The 18,525-nt window shown below is 41.9% G+C and overlaps 1 protein-coding gene across 2 annotated transcripts in view; it reads left to right on the plus strand.

Annotated features, from left to right (window-relative positions):
* Positions 1-18,525, plus strand: part of NEK7 (NIMA related kinase 7) — a 138,803-nt gene that overhangs the window by 40,281 nt on the left and 79,997 nt on the right. For both annotated transcript variants that reach the window (XM_040985409.1, XM_040985410.1), the window contains exon 2: positions 14,312-14,395. In XM_040985409.1, coding sequence (XP_040841343.1) covers positions 14,339-14,395 — 57 coding nt within the window. In that variant the 5' untranslated portion in view covers positions 14,312-14,338. The remainder of the gene's footprint in view (positions 1-14,311; positions 14,396-18,525) is intronic.

Consider the following 18,525-nt stretch of genomic DNA (forward strand, 5'->3'; position numbering starts at 1 on the left):
CACAGAAATGGATAGTTAAAACATATACCATGTGATACCTGTGAAGATTAAAACATTTATTGTTTGGCCCTATAGAAAAGTTTGGTAATCCATGATTTAGATTATTACATTAAAGTGATCAATTCTTTTCTTTTTCCTTATTTTTTTTTTAGAATTCACCATCAGTATTCTAAGTAATTGGCTGTAGCTTAAAAAATACATCTTCTGTCTCCCTTTGCCCTTACATGAGTTTTTAAAATTCTTCCTCTCCTCTCTTCTCCCCTGCTCTGCCTTCCCTTCTTCTCTCCTTGTTTCTATTCTCTCATATTTGCCACCCTCCTCTCCTCCCTCCCCTCCTTTTCCCTCCCCTCCTCTGAGAGACAAGTATCTTCCATTCACTTTTCACTCCTCAAATGTCCACAGCAGCCAGGTCTGGGTCAGACTGAAATGGGGTTTAGGAACTTCATCCTGTACTCCAAGGTGGGAGGAAGGGACTCAGGTCCGTGTGCCATCATCTGCTACCTTCGCAGGTGCATTAGCAAGAAACTTGTCCAGAAGAGAAGTACCTGGGCTTGAACCAGTACTCTGATAGGGAATGCAAGCTTCCCAAGTGATAACCAAAGCCACCATACTACAACACTATCCCTTACACAATTTTAAAAACTGCCGTTGTTTCATTTTTGTTCTCTGGAGGATATCACATTGTTGCTAGTCTACTGTGGTAATAGATGTGATATTGAGATAGACCTGGGGTTTCTGCCCTAGAGATGGACTAGTGTTGAGAGGCAGTGGGAGCAGCAGGTAAGTCATCCCATGTACTCACTCTCTGAACCTTGACATTGATTTGAGACACGTTGGTATTGGGGGCCCTTTGTTCAGCAAAGGAGACATGTTGGTATTGGGGGCCCTTTGTTCAGCAAAGGAGACACGTTGGTATTGGGGGCCCTTTGTTCAGCAAAGGCTTTTACTAAGCCATGCAGCAATCACTGAGCGCACGGTAGTCTGGGTTTAGCACCGAGCTAAAGTTTCATGTCTGAGGACAGTTGATTACAGTCATTCATCTCAGGGCAGCTAGTCTGCTGACTCTTTTTGGCTGTACCTAAAAAGTCAGGGATGCTTGAGCCATATCTGTGTCCAAACCAGAAATAACTCAGACATAGCCTCAGCAGCACTTGAGTTCCACATTAGTTACACTGGCTTAGGGTTTAAATGTTCACAGGCATCAATCATCTTGTTAAAGTTTTAGTGCTGTTGTAGGTGTTGTCAGAAATGTGAAAAAAAAAAAACTTTGGCCCAGGCTTTGTTCCCATGGCGGACAGGGGAGGCCTGGTTTGGTGCTCTCATCACTTTAGCAATCCCCTGTCAATCATTGAGCAGCTTGCCTGAGATCCAGCATGGAAACTCATTACTGGGGAGGTGTTATTTTTGGGCTGAGAGCAGATGACTGTAGCACCTGTGTGGTGCTGTGTGCCCAGCTTCTCGGCAGGTGGTATGCAGCCTCCATGTGCTTCCTTCACCTTAGCAGAAGTCATGGCATTGGCGAGGCTGCTTGTTTCTCCCAGGTTCTCTCCCTTACCCATAGGACTCTAGGGTCAGGGTGGGAAGCCTGGTATTGACACTATTTTGCTGGAACATTCTACATTGGAGAATTGCCATAAAGGGCACATTTTGTGTAATGAAGAGAATAAAAGCTTACCATTATCATCTGCCAGAAAAAGTTGAGGGAAATTCTCACGTGCATGAATTGATTTCTGCGTGATCCTGTTGGTCTCTGAGAAGTCTGGCAGACACTGTACAGAGATAGACACTTCAGAACTCTGATACTTTAATATCCAGGAGAAGTACAGATTTATCTGCCCAGGCACTGCTTTTTCTGTCAAGGAAGCAGAGATGATTCTGTAGGGACTCAGTCATTCTTCTGAATTATTGAGGATAAAACCCTTGTTCACTGAGTAGGGAGTGTGATGAGTAAATAGCATCAGGTACGAGGGGACTTTAAAACAATTAAAGAAAATGGATTTAAAAAAATAAACTTATTTTATTGCAAAAATTGCAGAATTCATTCATAGCTTTTTTATCATTCGCATTTTCCTTAAATTGTTTGAAGACCTCTCATACGTGTAGATTTCAAAAAACGTTTTTTTTTTTTCCAAAATAATTTTTCCTTGATTCCATCGTCCATGAACTTTCTGAAGTATCCCTCTGTGTGCTTACATTTCCTAGTCAGTAAAAAAAAACTAGGAGCAGTAGAAACAGAATAGTAGAAATAATACATTCAAACTGTTACTAATGAGAAAAAGATGAATTGGTTTGACCTGTAGCCTAGGAAGTGACAGAAGCTGGATTTGTTGGGCTTTTTGTTTGTGGCTTTGTTCTTTCTTTCCTATTACCCTTTGAATTTGTTCTTCATGGATTCTCTTCAAGAAAGGAGTAGTCTGTATTTTGATGGTACAATACAGACCTCTAAAGAGGAAGGAATGTGTGCTAATTTTTGTATACTGCAAAGTTACTTGCTGCCTCTTCGGTAAATATTTGATTTTTTAAAACTTAGCAACTTAGATACATGTATTTATGTAAAAAATCAATCTCAGATATTTTACTGATAATATCGGCAGTACCTTTCAAAATATTGCAGTTTGGAGAAGGACCCGTACTGTACTGGGTGTGGATTTGAAACTAATGGGTAATCCAAGCTCTGTGTCATAGAACAGACAGGGCTGATGCTCATCTGTGTGTCCTGGAGAGAGAGAGAGGTTTGAATTCCTGCCCAAGTCTGCTGCTTTTTCAGAGAGCAGTGTGAAGAGTAGCAGTGACATTACCAGCAGGGCCTGTGGACGCCCCTCCAGCTTCCCCTTACTCCTCCTCCTGCTGGTTGGACAGTCATCAGTCAGCGGCCTTGCCTAAAAGCCTCATTCCTTGTTTTGTTTTGCGGATCCAGGCGTGGAGCATGAGCAGCCTCTGTGCATAGTTTAAAAAAGCTTCATCAGTGGGGCCAAACACAGGTGCTGTTTTGGCAGCCGTTGCCAGCTGCTCATCACTTCAGACACGGAGAGTTAAAATGAAAATAGACTGAACCCACTACTGGCTAAAGTAGAACACTGTAGGTCTCAAAGTCTGTGTGTCATATCACTGGTGTACGTTTTTACTTGCTTTTAAATAGTGGAAGGTCCCATTTCAGATATATGGGTCTTAATCCTAGGGTGGAGGTTAGACTGGCTCAAGCTGCTCTGTTAAAAGATAACAAGAACAACAACAAAAAGCCAAAAACACAAACGTCTGCAGATGATCCTGATAACCACCCAGTGCTGAGAACATGGGCACAACACTGCACGCAAATTTGGTTAAAAAATGCTATACTCTGAAATAATAGATTTAGGTTTAAGTAATCGTATTGCCATTGGAGAGGTAGACTCATCTGTAACTGGTACGTAGATAAAATGCATCTGCTCCTGACATAATCTTCATAGGTTTTTTTTTTTTAATTTTTTTTGGCTTTTTCTTACAGATCCTTAGGACCATTCTTTAGATTTGAGGTGATCACTTTGCCTATTTGGTAATGGTTTTTTTTTTTTTTAAAGATTTTTATTATTATTTTTTTTTTATTGGAAAGGCAGATATACAGAGAGGAGAGACAGAGAGGAAGATCTTCCGTCCGATGATTCACTCCCCAAGTGAGCGCAACGGGCCGATGCTAAGCCAGTCCGAAGCCAGGAGCCTCTTCCGGGTCTCCCACGCGGGTGCAGGTTCCCAAAGCTTTGGGCCGTCCTCGACTGCTTTCCCAGGCCACAGGCAGGGAGCTGGAAGGGAAGCGGGGCTCCTGGGATAGAACCGGCGTCCATATGGGATCCTGGGCGTGCAAGGCGAGGACCTTAACCACTTGCACCACCTCGCCGGGCCCGGTAATGGTTTTTGGATGCAGTTTCTTCTAGGTTTGTTAAAGTATAGAAAGAATAAGAACCAGTAAAAAGATAAGTGAAATGATTCACTTTTTCTTTACTTTGGAAACATTAGAAAATTTACCTTAGAAATATGAGAGGAAAGTGTTTTGAAGGACAAACGTGGCATTTCTCTTCCGTATTGTTATAATGATTTTGGAGAGAGGTGGGAAGGAGGGAGTGATTAGATAAGGGATACAATCACTGAGATATTTCATAGGTATAGGATTTAGAATTTTGTAAAACAGAAAGATCACCTCAAAGGAGCTTGTGCGCCTTTGTTCAGTATTCCATTGTTCTCAGCTTACATTGGCATTAGCGACTATCTTATGAGAAACCTGCAACAAAGTTTGTGGTGGATGCATATTATGAAAAGACTGCATGGCTTTTAGCATTTTTTACACCAAAATAAACTTATCTTTTAGTTTCATCTTCCATAGACTTTTGGTGTCCCCTTTTGAACTCTCCATTTCTCCTCTCATTTGATGAACTTACAAAAATACATTTCCAGTAGGCAAATAGTGTTTATCAACTTTTGTGATAATTGAATTAGACTAATGAAGAACGGAAGAGTGAATAAAAGGAAAACCATTGAGACCATAAGAAAGTGTGTGGTGATATAGGGCCATCTGAGATTCTCTCTCTCTCTCTCTCTTTGTTTTATTTCTGGCTATGCCAGAGAAACTCTCTTTTTTCCATACATCTTTAATTTGTTAAATTTAATATTGCTGAGCAATTCCATTTCTAAATATTGACTCAAGTGAAATGAAAACTTAGATGTGTATAGATCTGTACAGTGACTTTATAACTGGCCCTAAGTGGAAGCAATGCATTGAGCCTCAGTTGCAGCTAAATTGGACTCGTCCATTCAATTTAGGAAATTGATGTTACTGTATGCAGTAACCTAGGTGAATCTCAGATACACTGGACTGAGTGGAGGAAGCCATGTTTCTATCTGGCTTACCAGCAAGGAGATCATTGTAGGCACAGAGTTCAGATCTATGCTTTCTGCAGAACAGGGGAGGTTTGACTATAACGGGACATTGGGGAGATGTATGGACTGGTGATACTCTTTTGTATTTTGGTTCTTTCCGTGGTTATATGACAGTTTTTAAAATTTGTTGAAATTTTATACAAAAAATGACAGTTATACTGTATACAAATTGTAACTTGCTTTTAACAAGTGGTAAGAGTAAAACTAAAAAGCAAATGGATGGATGTAGAGGTATGAACATCTGACCTGGCAGCTGAGCTACCAGTTGACACCGTGTCCCTGGTTTCTGCTAACGTGCACTCCGGGAGGCAACAGGTGGTAACTCAAATGCTTGGGTGCCTATCGCCCACATGGGAGTGTTACCCTCATGACTAAATGTGCAATTTGTCCCAATTGGTATGTGACAATTTCTCAACATTACTGATCATCACAGAAATGCAAACTAAGGCTGCTGTGAAATGTCATCTCATACCAGACTGGCTATCAGAAAATCAGAAGAGCAGTGCCTGCAAGAATCTGGGGGTGGGGGCAGGGGGAAGAAACCCTTGCATTCTATAGGTGGGACTATAACTTATTATAGAGATTGTGGAACTTAGTGTGGAGTTTCTTCAGAAAACTAAAACTAGAACCACCATGGCGTCTTGCAGTCCCTCTTCTGGGCGTATATCGAATGGAAATGAAATCAATGTGTAGAAGAGATTGCTGAATGCCGATGTTCAAGGACATGATCTGTAGCAGTTACGATGGGGAACAGCCTAAAATCCAGACAAAAGCATAGAGAAAATGTAGTATGAGGAGAATATTGTTCAGCCTTTGGAAAGGAAGAAATGCCATTGTGGATGGAGCGGGAAGGCTTTGTGTTCAGTGAAACAGCAGGGCATAGAAAGGCACATACCACATGGATTCACTCATCTGTGGAATCCTAAAAGCATTGAATTTACAGAAGCTGAGAGTGCCTTTGTGGCTGCCAGATATGGGGAGGATGGTTTGGGGAGGTGTGTGGGGGGGATAATGGCCATAGAATATGGAATTTTAGTTAGCTAGAATAGTTTTCAGAGATCTTTTATACAATATGGTAACTATGGTTGATGAAGTGGTGTTTGCATGAGAATTGCTAACAAAATAGAATTTAAGTGTCTGTGCCTCAAAAAATGTTAACTGTGTGAGAGGTAATACATGTCAATTTGCTCAATTTAGCCATTCCATGATGTGTGTATATTCTGAAACATCACATTGTACATGATAAATATAGTCAGTGTTTATCTGTCAAAATCTAAACACAAATTGGGGGTTTGCATTTTTGGCTGGAATATCACAGAGGTTTAAGGAAACTGATTTTTTGACTAAGGTGACATCTAATCAGGTTCTATTCTGTGAAGTTGTGGTTCCCTTTTAATTAATAATTGCGTGTGTGAAATAACTGTAATTTGCTCAACTAATTTAATATCAGTTGGTGATTTTTACCTAAATCAGTTATTTCTGTGATGACCAGCAAATAATGATTTTAAAATCCCATCTTTCTTTCCTTGCTGGGAGTTTTTTTTAATGAATATTTTCTTTTCCCACTATTTACTGGTGTTACAATTTTTTAAAAAAGATTCATTTGTTTATTTGAGAGACAGAGCATGAAAGAGAGGGAGGCACGAGGCAGGGACAGGAAGGAGTGAGAGAGAGACAGGAAGTCTATCTGCTCCTTGACTCTTCCGATGGCTCAGCCAAGATCCAGGAACTGCATTAGGGTCTTCCATGTGGGTGGTGGGAGCACAGAGTACTTGATGCCCAAAGCATTATCCGCTGCCTTCCTCACTTTATTTAGTGTAATAGCAGGCAGCTGGGTGGAAATTGAGAAGCCCCGATCAAACTGACATAGGATGCCAGCATCACAAGTTGGTGGCTTAATGTGCTATATCATAACATTAGCCCTACTGATTTATCTTATAAACTTTTTAGACTTTTCTTTTTAATCAAATGGGTTGTAATATTTTACTTTAAAATGACCCCAAATGTTGCCACTGGGAATTTGTTCAAGCTGATTTTTTTATTTTTCCTTTGCTATTTGAGCACCAACTTGTTTCTGGCAAAATCAGTTGTTTTTAGATTAGTTTCAAGCTCTGACCCTGGAATTAGCCATTTCTTGAAAGAACACTGATTGTTTTAAGAGTTGAATTGTTTAGAAATCAAAGTTGGTGCTATATTAGCTTAATGACTAGTACTCTAGGAATAGTCACCATTTTCATCAATCTATCCGTTCTCTCATTGGTTTTTAAAAGCTTGCTTATAATAACAGATTTAAGAATGGAGTATTCTAAGCATTTATATGTAATGTTCTTTGCATTGTTTGAAAGAGACATGCCACTTACATGATTATAGGAAATCCTGGATGACTCAGTGAGTGAAATGGAAACACCAGGGTGAGGTCAGGAATATTTCTGTTGAATGATGACTTAGGGCCAAGCAAAATATTTAACTTAGGTTTGAGTATTCAGACTCTGCCAAGTATCAATCACCCTAAAGTTTCCCTGATGTCTTTTTATTTTGTACTTGTCACATGTACCTATGGCTAAGTCCGTAACTTTGCTTTGGACCAGGTGTATTGTTATTCTCTTTCTGCATTGTTATTCACAGGTTACAGTTTTGATCAGTGAAAGTCTTAATATATCTCAGAATATTGTTCTAATGGTATGTGTAACTAAGGGATACTGAAGATATTTTAGTAGCCTTGGTTGTCAAAGGGAAATTCATCTCAAGGAAAGATAAATGGTTAAATAAGTTTCGGTTAGTGTATTTTAGCTCTTTCTAATTCTGCAAAATTAATCAGGATTTCTCTTGAAATTGTCTAGAATCTCTCTTATATTTGTATGCACATAGTTTCATACTTTAGATTTCATGCTGTGTGAAGAATCAGTTGTAAAGAAATTGTTATGAATCCAGCATTGTCAGTGCAGATTCAGTGGTTGCCCATGGTCCACCATTGCCTATTAGATTACTGATTAGTGTCTGGCCTGTCTGCTTCCAATCCAGGTCCTTGCTAATGTCTGTGGGAAGGCATTGGAGGATGGCCCGAATTCTTGGGCCCCTACACCCTTGTGGAAAGCCCAGATGGAGTTCCAGGCTCCTGGCTTCTTACTGGCCCAGTCCTGGCTGATGTGACTCTGTGGAGAGGAACTAGCAGAAGGAGGAGACTTTCTTTTCTGTCTCTTCCTCTCTGTGTCATTCTCATTCTTTTCAGTAACTAAAATAGCAGTTATACTGTACATTGTTAAATTGTTGTGGCAGTTATGTAGGGAGGAGGTGTGATTAGGGGAAAACTTGGTTTTGAGCCACACATGCAGGTATGCTGGGTTTAGGAGAGAGCAGATACAAAGCTTGTGATGCCTGAAAGGATCTGACAAGTTTCAAAAACTGGAGGGAATTGAAGGTCCATGGAAGGTGATCAGTGAGGAACTGGGCAGAGTTAATGTGGCATAGGTTACCTGCAGGCTCTTTGGTATATGGCAAGGGGTTTGGATTTTATTCTAAGAGTAATGGGAATGTCCTGATTTGATTTGTTTCTGAAACACAAATGGAGAGATTGGTGGAAAGGAGAGATAAAATACTAGTAGGTTCCAAGTGGAGACATGAAGAAAATTTGTCAGAGTGCAGCATTAGAAGTAATGGAGGGAGATGGGCACATTTGAGATTGTTTTGGGAGTAGAACAAATGGTACTAAAGATGGGTTTGATATGGGCTAGAGTGCTGAAGATACTAGGAGGAGTGCAATGCAGATGTTTTTACCAGACCAGCTCTTCTGAAAGTATGACTGAGGACTCTAGGAAGGATGTGTTCAGCATAAATCTTTTGGTGAAAACCTTTTTTGTTGCTGTTAAGATTTATTTTGTTTATTTGACAGACAGAGTAGGAAAGATAAAGACAAGGAGAGACACAGAGAGGAATCTTCCATCTGATGGTTCACTTCCCAAGTGGCTGCAATGCAAGGAGTGGAGTCAGTTTGAAGCCAGGAGCCAGGAATTTCTTTTGGGTCTTCCAAATAGATGCGTAGGCCCAAGTCCTTAGGCCATATTCTGCTGCTTCCCCAGGTCAATTAACAGGGAACTGGATTTAAAGTGGATCAGCTAGAACTTGAACTAGTGCTAGCATCACAGGAGGCAGCTTTACCCACCACACCACAGTACTGGACCCTGGTCCAATTCTTGACACTGTTTCATGTGATCTTCAGGATTAAATGTTTTTTGTAATAATGCTAAGACATTATCTGCAAAACCACTAATGCCTGAGTTTTAATGCAGTGTTGGCAAAGTATATTAATCTTGTGTTCTTTATCTGCTTGAAATTGTAGTGCAAAAAAAATAAATAAATAAAAAATGGAAGTTTCACTTAAAATGTCCCTGCAGAAGTGTTAAAGAGTTTTATTTCAGTGAACCTCAGCCTGTATGTCATTGTGTATTATGTGGTTAATGGGAGGTATCCTTAAAACACTATGGCAGCAGGATTGTATCCAGGCAAAGCATCTGTGCAGTTCGATGTCGAACATGGCACTTCCTGCCACCATGGGGCATTGATTGTACTTGGAGGAACAACTAATAGATTATTCAGACACATATTCTATAGACACTTTCTTGAAAGCTATGTCATTTCAAGGGAAACAGCTGACATTTGTTCCTCATTTGGACTTATAAAGTGGAATTAGAGTTTTTGGAAGTTTGTATTCAAAATGACCCTGATGTCCTGCCATTTTACAGACTTTTCTGATAAGATTTGTGGTCATGTTTGTGCCATGTGCATTTTTAACTTATACGATTAAATGAAAAACATTTATAAGGCCTAAGAAATGCAGTAAGCTAAAAATTCCCAGATGACTGATGCATGTTATAGAATCATGGCTGAGTAAAAGATCTCTTCCAAAGGCAAGGTAGCCCATTGGATTTCCACAGAGTCCAAACGTGCACTAGTATGATTCGAGAGTCCACAGTGATAAGGTTGTTACAATATCTGAGATATTTACAGATATTTGAGTGGCCATTAAAGTACTCTTCTTTCTCCCAACTTTTCAATTGGGTAAGCCCGGGTATTTTTATATACTTAAAGTCCATATCAACAGATTAGATGCAAATGCTGACTCTGCAAGGATAGACATAAAGAAATTTCAAGATGTAAAACAGTGCTTCTTTTCCAACATTTTTGAACATGCAGGTATTTTATAAAAATAATTTAAATATAAACATGTAATGGGCTTATTGTTACTTATAAGCACTTTAGTATATAATTAAAAATTGCTTATTCTGAAAATTGTGTACAACTTTAATTGCCAATATAAGGAAATATTAATAATTTAGGATAGCTGAATTTCTGGTTACTAGTAAATTAAAGGACAGACACAATTAAGAAGGTTTTAAGAAGACAGAGTTGTAGCATATAAGACAATACTTGTTACATAGATGACTCATGTTGAGAATATATAATGTTTAAAATTTTATTTTAGATGATAATATTGTTGGTCAGAGTGGGGGGTCAAGGATTAGGGAAAAGTGGGTGTGATCTTTGTTTCCAAATTATCTATTTCTCCTTTCTATTTCGGGGTGTGGGGGCATAAGGGGAGAAGCGTTATCCAGCCTCCCAACCACCCCAGTACCCAGGGATGGGGAGCCGCCACCCGGTATCAACCCAGAGTCCCAATGTGGCTCACATTCTGAGAGTTCTGCCCAGGTGGTTTTGATAGTTCTTAAATGTTGTTGATCTTGCCAATCCAAGTATGAGGGAACCGTTTCAGTGTTCGTTGGGTGACATAGTCCACCTCCATTCACCCAGATATTTGCTGGTATTATTTGGCTGTGGTAGTTGTCCAGTTTGTTCTGTCCTCCTTACACTGGAATGGTACAGATGTCCCCTGCAGGACTCAGTCGGCTGCCGTATCATCCGTGTGGATCTGGGCTGATGTCTACTACTCTGGTGAGCCAGGGAGCCCAGCCAGTTGACCCGGACCCCACCAGTCCCCCACACCCATGGGGCTTACCAGCCCAACACCCATGGCATAGGCAGGCCTAAGGACTTAGGCAGGCAACTCAGGCCCCATTAGGACCCCCACCCCCAGGGCTCGTGGAACCAGCACCCACTGTGCACGGAACCAGCACCCGGGCCAGGCGACATGAATCCCACCACCCTCTGCCTCACCCCAACTCCCAGGGCTCACAGACCTAGGACCCACTGTGCAGGTAGGACAAGGCACAGGCCAGGAGATCTGGACCCTGCTAAACTCCCCATCCCCAGGGCTAATGAAACTGATACCCACCACACAGGCAGGCCAAAGACCTAGGCCAGGTGACATGGACCCACCTGATCCCTTGCCCCCAGGGCTCATGGAAGTGACACCCACTGCACAGGCAGGCCAAGGACCTGGGCTGGGCTACCTGGACCCGCCTGATCTCCTGTTCATGGACCCAGGGCCTACCGTATAGGGGAATATTTCATACCTTGATGGAATGTGTAAGTGAAGATGATTTTGATTAATGGGACCCTAGGTTTGTGGTTGTAGTTGTAGAATAGCACTGATAATGGACTTTGAAGAACTTGGCAGGGAATAGGGCAAAAATGGCTCCTGTAGGGCCCGGCGCGGTGGCACAAGTGGTTAAGGTCCTGACCTTGCACGCCCGGGATCCCATATGGGTGCCGGTTCTATCCCAGCAGCCCCGCTTCCCTTCCAGCTCCCTGCCTGTGGCCCGGGAAGGCAGTTGAGGACAGCCCAAAGCTTTGGGACCCTGCACCCACGTGGGAGACCCAGAAGAGTCTCCTGGCTTTGGACTGGCTTAGCATCGGCCATTGCGCTCACTTAGGGAGTGAGTCATTGGACGGAAGATCTTCCTCTCTGTCTCTCCTCTCGGTATATCCGCCTTTCCAATAAACAAATAATAAAAATAAATCTTAAAAAAAATGGCTCCTGTAGGCCAGAGGCTGTGCCTTTTTGATATTGCAATACTGGAGTCTTGCGTCGTGCCAGGGATGATGTTTACTGAATTCATGAATGAATGCTTTGTAACTATAAACAAAGTATGCATAAAAGGTAAACACTCTTGTAGAAGGACTGTCCTTTTACATTTAAGTCTAAGTAACTGCAGTAAACTTTATAGTTGGATAGCAGAATGAGAAACAACATCTTTAGAAGGTAGAAATGAGGTGCATGTAAAAACACAGGGCTTGATGATAGGGGTTTACCATGTATCTTGTTTCTTAATGAGCAGGATAAAGAGAACTGTTTCTGATCAATAGACAGAATGGAGAGAAGAAATTTCATCTTAGGAATTTTTTTTAAAAGCTCACAATGCTACTCTGGAGAGGTGGAAATGGTTGTATGGTGAATGAGCTATACTGGGTATGGATATAACCAGTGGCGAGAATGAGAGTGTCTTCATTGTTGGAACATCAGAACATATCTGTAGTGCAGGAGGGGGCACTGTCCCTCCAGGGCATCCACAGGAAGACGCAAAATCCAATCATGTCTAGCAGGCTAATTTTTCAATTTATATATTCATTTTTGATTTTAGTTTTGATGATGTTTACCTTGTTGATTAGGGTGGGAAGCACTGAGGTTTAGGGGAAAGTGTATGACAGTTGTTTCCACATTTTTCTCTTTTTCATCCTGTGTCTGGGGAAGAGACAAGACAAGGAGAGAAGCTGCACCCAGCCACCAACTGCCTCAGTGTGTGTGGTTGGAGAATGGCCTCCTGATGTCATTCCAGGGTCCCCAGGGTAGAGCATGCTCTGAGGGTTCTGCTCAAGTGGTTTCAATAGCTCAGTGGTTCTGAAATGCTATCAATCTCACTGATCCAAGGATGAGGAGATCTTTCCAAGGTCTATTGGTTGACATAGTCCATCTTAGATTCTCCATTCACCCAGATATTTGTTGCCAACACTTGGATAGGGTAGTTTACCAACTTGTTCTGCCCCCGACGTTTCCTCTGTTATGGTACCAGATGTCCTGTGCAGGCTCCAGTGAACTGCCATATCCTCCATATGCATCTGGGTATGCTGTTCTCTGCTCTGATTGAGCCACGAAATTCTAGCTCTGACACATGCATTCCACGGTCACACCATACATCCTATGAGTCTCCCATGGTTGGTGTTCTGAGTCCAGCGGTTCAATTGGGGAGATTCCCCAAAGTGACCTAGTCTGAAGTGATCCCAAAACTGTGTGTTTATCAGTATGGGGTCTGGCTCTGTCTGTCACCCACATCAGCCTATGCACATACTGGTATTAGCAATTGCTGGGTCAGTTTTGTCTCCTGCCTTGTCTCTTACATAAACCATTGGATGCTGTGGCCCAGCCCAACCCTGCCAACCTACACATTCAGCCCTCATGTGCAACAACAGGAGCTGCAGCCTAGTTGGAGTGACCCCCAATAACCTTCACTGGGTCTTCCCCCAGCCCTGGTTCCTGTGCTTGGAATTTGTGCAGCCCACTGGTCTAGTCTGCCCCACATCTTATTCAGCTCACATGCATGTCAATGGGTATGAAGCCTAGCTCGACCCAACATACACATCTATCCAGCCTACACCCATGCCAGCAGGTGCCACCACCTGTCTAGCCAGGCCCATCCCCAGCCTGGTTCTTATGCTCACCAGTGGGAGTTGCAACCCATCAGAGAAGTGCCCACAGTTTCTCTGCCCACTCCCAGGCCTGGATCTTGTGCTTTCCAGGTGGTCCTGCAGTCTAGCTTGACAGGATTTGCCCCAGGCACATCTCTTGCCTGCTGATGCTGCAGCAAAGCCCAACCAGCCTGTGCCTCCTCTTGCTTATGCATGCATCGGTGTGTACTATAGCTTAGCCCAGTCTGATTCTCCCCCCAACCCAGCATAACAGGTGTTGTATCCCTGCCTGTCCTTGTCTGCTCCCATCCCAGTTTTCACATTCACCAGTGAGTGCAGTGGCCCAACAGGGAAGCCCCCCACAGTTCCCTAGCAGGTTCACTCTACCCCTATCCCGGTACTCCCAGGTGCATGTGTGCTGATGGTTACTCTAGCTCAGTCTGTCATGGCCCGCCTCACCTTAGCATCTATTGGCAGGTGCTGTAACCTGGCCTAGCTTGGCTTAGCCCGGCCTGCCCCAAGTCCCAGCTCGTGCTAATGGGTGTTGCAGCCTTGCCTAGTCCAGCTATTCCAAGTCCTGACTTCTGTGAATTGACTGGTGTTGCAACCTGACCTGACCTGTACCCTGCTCTTGGTCTTGGATCTTGCAGGCTCATTTTTAAATTGGTAATTTTGTGTGTCCTGTGAATGTTGTTATAAATATCCAAATGACCCATAGCAGGGTTCCCCTCTTACGTTGTACTGTTTAAAAGCTGGTATCAGGCATAAAATGATGGCATACATTAGTAATGGTTACAATATTTACCTTTCAACTTTCCTTTTGCAGAGTTCTAAGTTGCTGTTACTTCATACAATGGATGCACAGTCACAAGGAATGCAAGGGCCACCTGTTCCTCAGTTTCAACCTCAGGTAATTTGTTCTGATAATGGGATAGTGGTGTATGCATCTCTGTTAGATATGTGCAGGGCGACAGTATGCTCACAATTTCCTGAGGAGATAAAGTAGCCCAAAATTCTAATTTTAAATCTCCAACTTTAGAGTTGGTTTAAAATTCTGTTTTGTGTTAGTTTTCATGTGCAAACATGCAAATGAAAGGGCAGCATTGGCTATTAACTTGGAATGACCGATAGGCTTTAGGAGTTAGTAGTAGGCTTAGGGAGAGAGGGGAGGGAACATGTGAGGCTGTTTGGGCAGAGCCTGTATTTTTTGTACCTCTCTGTGTTCTGACTGGCGACCTTGTCTTGCATGCTACAACCTTCCGTCGCTCTTTCTTTCCTGTCTAGCAGTACATCGCTCCTGTTGTATAGCTGCTTGTTTCTTCTGATAAAAAATGAAGTCAAACACAAGCCTCAGTACAAACTACACACTGTTGAAATCTATTATTTAGCATTCTGCATGGATGAGGAGTGATAGACATAAGGCTTGATATATAATGGCAGGTTAAATAATGCTAGGATAGTGCCTCTTTCTGTTGGTGTCACTCCAAAACTTTCTCAGCATGGGATTTGGTCCTTCTGTAGTGGATTCCCTAATATGTTCTGCTAGCCTTGTGCCATTTTTGCCTGCCAAGTGTTTGAGAGTTGATAACTGTTTTTCAACTGAATTCCATAGTCAGATAGGCCTGGGAGCCCCGGGTAAGCACTTGGCACCCTGGCATGGTGCTCTGTGTATGTGTGTGGCATGTACTGATGTACACTGTGAATTTGAAAGAAGGATTGTGTGGCTAATCCTTTCCAAACTTGTATGTGGCCTTTCATTTCCATGTAATGTTGTCTTGCCCTAGAAGCACAGTTCAGAAAATACTTTCAAGACAATTTAAAAACTTTTCTTTTATTCCCTTCATCTTTTCCGACTTCAAGGACTTCATAGAAGCTGTCTTGAGGGAGAGGCCTGGGGCGGTTAGGATGGGGCCACCTGGAACAGCCATACTTCTTTGGAATACAGGGTCCTAGTCCCGACTTCACTTCAGATTTCAGTTTCTTGCTGATAGCACTCCGAGGAGACAGCCGTGAGAGCTGCAGTAAATGGGTCTCTCCTAGATCTGTGAGACCTGGTGGAGTTCCTAACTCCTGGCCTCATCTTGGTCCAGCCCTGGATGTTTGTGGGGTGAACCAGCAGATGGAGGGTGGCTTTTGTGTTCTCTATAACATTTTTTGTTGTTTCTTTAAGCACAGTGTTGCCGTGGAGCAGTGTGTGGCCTTTGGAACGTGTTCTTTTTCCTGGGAAAGTCTGGTGTATTGCCTGCCTCTCTTCTGCTGTTCTGACACCTTGTGTGTTTTCGTCTGGGAATTTTCCTTTCTCTCTCCCAGTAGGTTGACATTTTGAGGTGTAGGAGTGGGTTTTGTTTTCAGTTTCTCACCTGGAATAGGGGCTCAATAAGAAAATGTAATTTAATTTAACGAAGACCTCCTTAAAACAACATGCTTGGTCATTCTTTAATAGCCATATACATCGTTGTTCTGTGTTATACTTATTGAATTCTTATATTGAGTAGAGATCCTTTAAAGTAAAGCCACTGTTTCTATTTAAAGATTGTTTTTCTTTTACATATGCCATCTCTCTTTTGTGCTATAAGTTTTATTATCAGGATCATAATAATCAATTTCTTATGTGTAGACATACCTTAGTGCCAATTTTACATATATCCACAGGCATTGTTTTATATTGTTTCTGATAAAGATGATAGAAGAACCCCTGTCAGAATTAGGTAGCTCATGTTATGATTATGGAATTCACAGTTTTTTACTGCTCTGTTTCAATGGAGGAAAAAAGGACTTTCTTTTTGCCTCCTACGGACTTGCCTACCAGGAAAGGTCGGAGTGACAGTTGGAGGCAAAAATGAAAGTAATTGTTTTCCTGTGAGACACTTGGCTGCCACACAGTGTAAATTTCAAAATGATAGAAGTGGTTCTGCATTTCTTTTCACACTGTTCCTTCTGCTGTTGCTCCCGTGTGTGTGCACCTCTGTCCTTGGGGAAAGGCAAATCTGAGTCGGGCTCTCGCTGCCTTGTGGCAAGCAGGAGAAGGCAGTAGGATTATTTTTCCCTCTCTGCCGTCAGAGTGATAGTGTGAGACATCAGACTGATGGTGTGAAAGAAAGATTGCTTGACAAGAGCTTATAGGCGTTATTGCTTATTAAGTCTTTGAAAAATGTTACTGCTCTCAGTAGCATTATTTTAAAGGACAGCCTCTGCTCGAGGTTGACAACCTTCTTTTGTTTTGTTCCACACCATTGGCCCGAATAATGGGGGTGATATGGCAACATATGGTTAGCCCAGTGACTTCTTTCACTTTGGGAATGCTAATGTAAGCCTGGCCACAAACTGCAAACTGAGGCCTTCAGCTTTCCAAGTGTCAAATACCAATTCCCTGTTCTAATGAGGAATGGTGTATGCTCTTGGCACATCCTTTCCTTTTCTTGTTTCAAGATGAATACTTTAACTCCCACAATGCATAATATGTGGTCTCATTTTAAGTACAATATGAGTTCCTTTCTTAAGTTTTAGAATGTGATTTATGCATTTGTATTAATTTTTTCACATTACTGCCACGTTGTCTTGAACTTAGTGGAATGTTTATCTTTCTTCTTTGATTGCTTCTATTAATGTAGAGATTACTATCCTATATACTTTCATTATTTTTGGAGTCTTATTTGTGAAACAATGAAGTTACCTTTCTTTATTATTTTAAACTCAGACTTCATTAAACGTGATGACAGACAGATGGCAAACTAGTTTTTACTTTCAGACTAATTTTAAGCAGTGAAAGTGTACAGCTCACATTTTGTAATTATTTTGACTCATGGTTGTTGAATGAAGCTGCCCATGGTACATTCACCTCTTTTCATTAAAGATAAACAGTTATAACTATGCAGGCTGAAGTTCTGAGGGTTAGTTTTAACATAGCAATAGAGGCTAAGTTACCCTTAAAAAAGTCAAGTGCAGCCCAAAGCCGTGGAGCCCTGCATGTGGGAGACCTGGAAGAAGCTCCGGGCCCCTGGTCTCGGATAGGTTCAGCTCTGGCCATCATGGCCACTTGGGGAATAAAGCATCAGAAAGAAGATCTTCCTCTCTGTCTCTCCTCCTTTCTGTATATCGGCCTTTACAATAAAAAAATCTTTAAAAATAAATAAATAAAATTTGAGAATGGCACAATACTTTGCCCTTGAGGGAAAGGATATTTCTCAGATCTGCAGTTAGGAAAATCACCATTTCTTATTTCTGTAGCCTGGAAGGTTCAAGAGTCTGGCTTGGAGCCTCTCAAATCTGTCCCTGAGATGGACTAACAGTCCTTCAAACTTCATGGCAGCATAGACTACTATCTGTGATATGATATGATATGATATATGATATGATATTTGTGATATTCAAGAGATGACATGAAAGTTACCTTGAATGTATTCATATTAATTAAGCCCCCATGGATTCTCTTGAGTTGGGTAAGATTTTGAGATATTATAACTGTATAACCTTCCTCTTTAGCTTATCTTCCACATCTTCTCTCTGTAAAATGAGGTCCATTGACCTTGCTTCTTCAAATAAACCCATTTCCCAAGGTATTTGTCATATGGCATGGAGTAGAGTTTCCATTTTTTTTAAAGCTTTTATTCTTGACAGTTTTCTTTCATTGAACAGTTACACTGATGTTGGAACAAGAGAATGGTAGCTGTTTTGAGAGAAGAACTCTCCTGTAGTTTGAATTGATGGCCTGGTTCTCAAGTAAAACTTAATGCTGTTCAGTAGCGATATCCATAGAATATTCATTTCCTGCCATTTTTCACTCCCAGTGTCTGCAACCTCCTCTTTTCTCTCTGCAAGATCTCAGTGTGTCCTCCTACCTCCTATGTTTACTGAGAAAAAAAAAAAAAACACCAGAAGAAGCCCAAAGATAACTGTGACTGTCCCCAGGGACACTCTTCTAAGATGTTCACAAGCTCTGGTTGGCCTTGTTGTTGTCAACAATCCTACACAGCATCTTCAAGTCAACAATCCTACACAGCATCTTCAAGGACCAACGTTCGCTTGAGCACCAGATCCCAT

Source organism: Ochotona curzoniae, unplaced genomic scaffold, assembly GCF_017591425.1.
Source record: "Ochotona curzoniae isolate NIBS_2020 unplaced genomic scaffold, NIBS_Ocur_1.0 contig_430, whole genome shotgun sequence".
In the NCBI taxonomy this organism is placed as follows: domain Eukaryota; kingdom Metazoa; phylum Chordata; class Mammalia; order Lagomorpha; family Ochotonidae; genus Ochotona; species Ochotona curzoniae.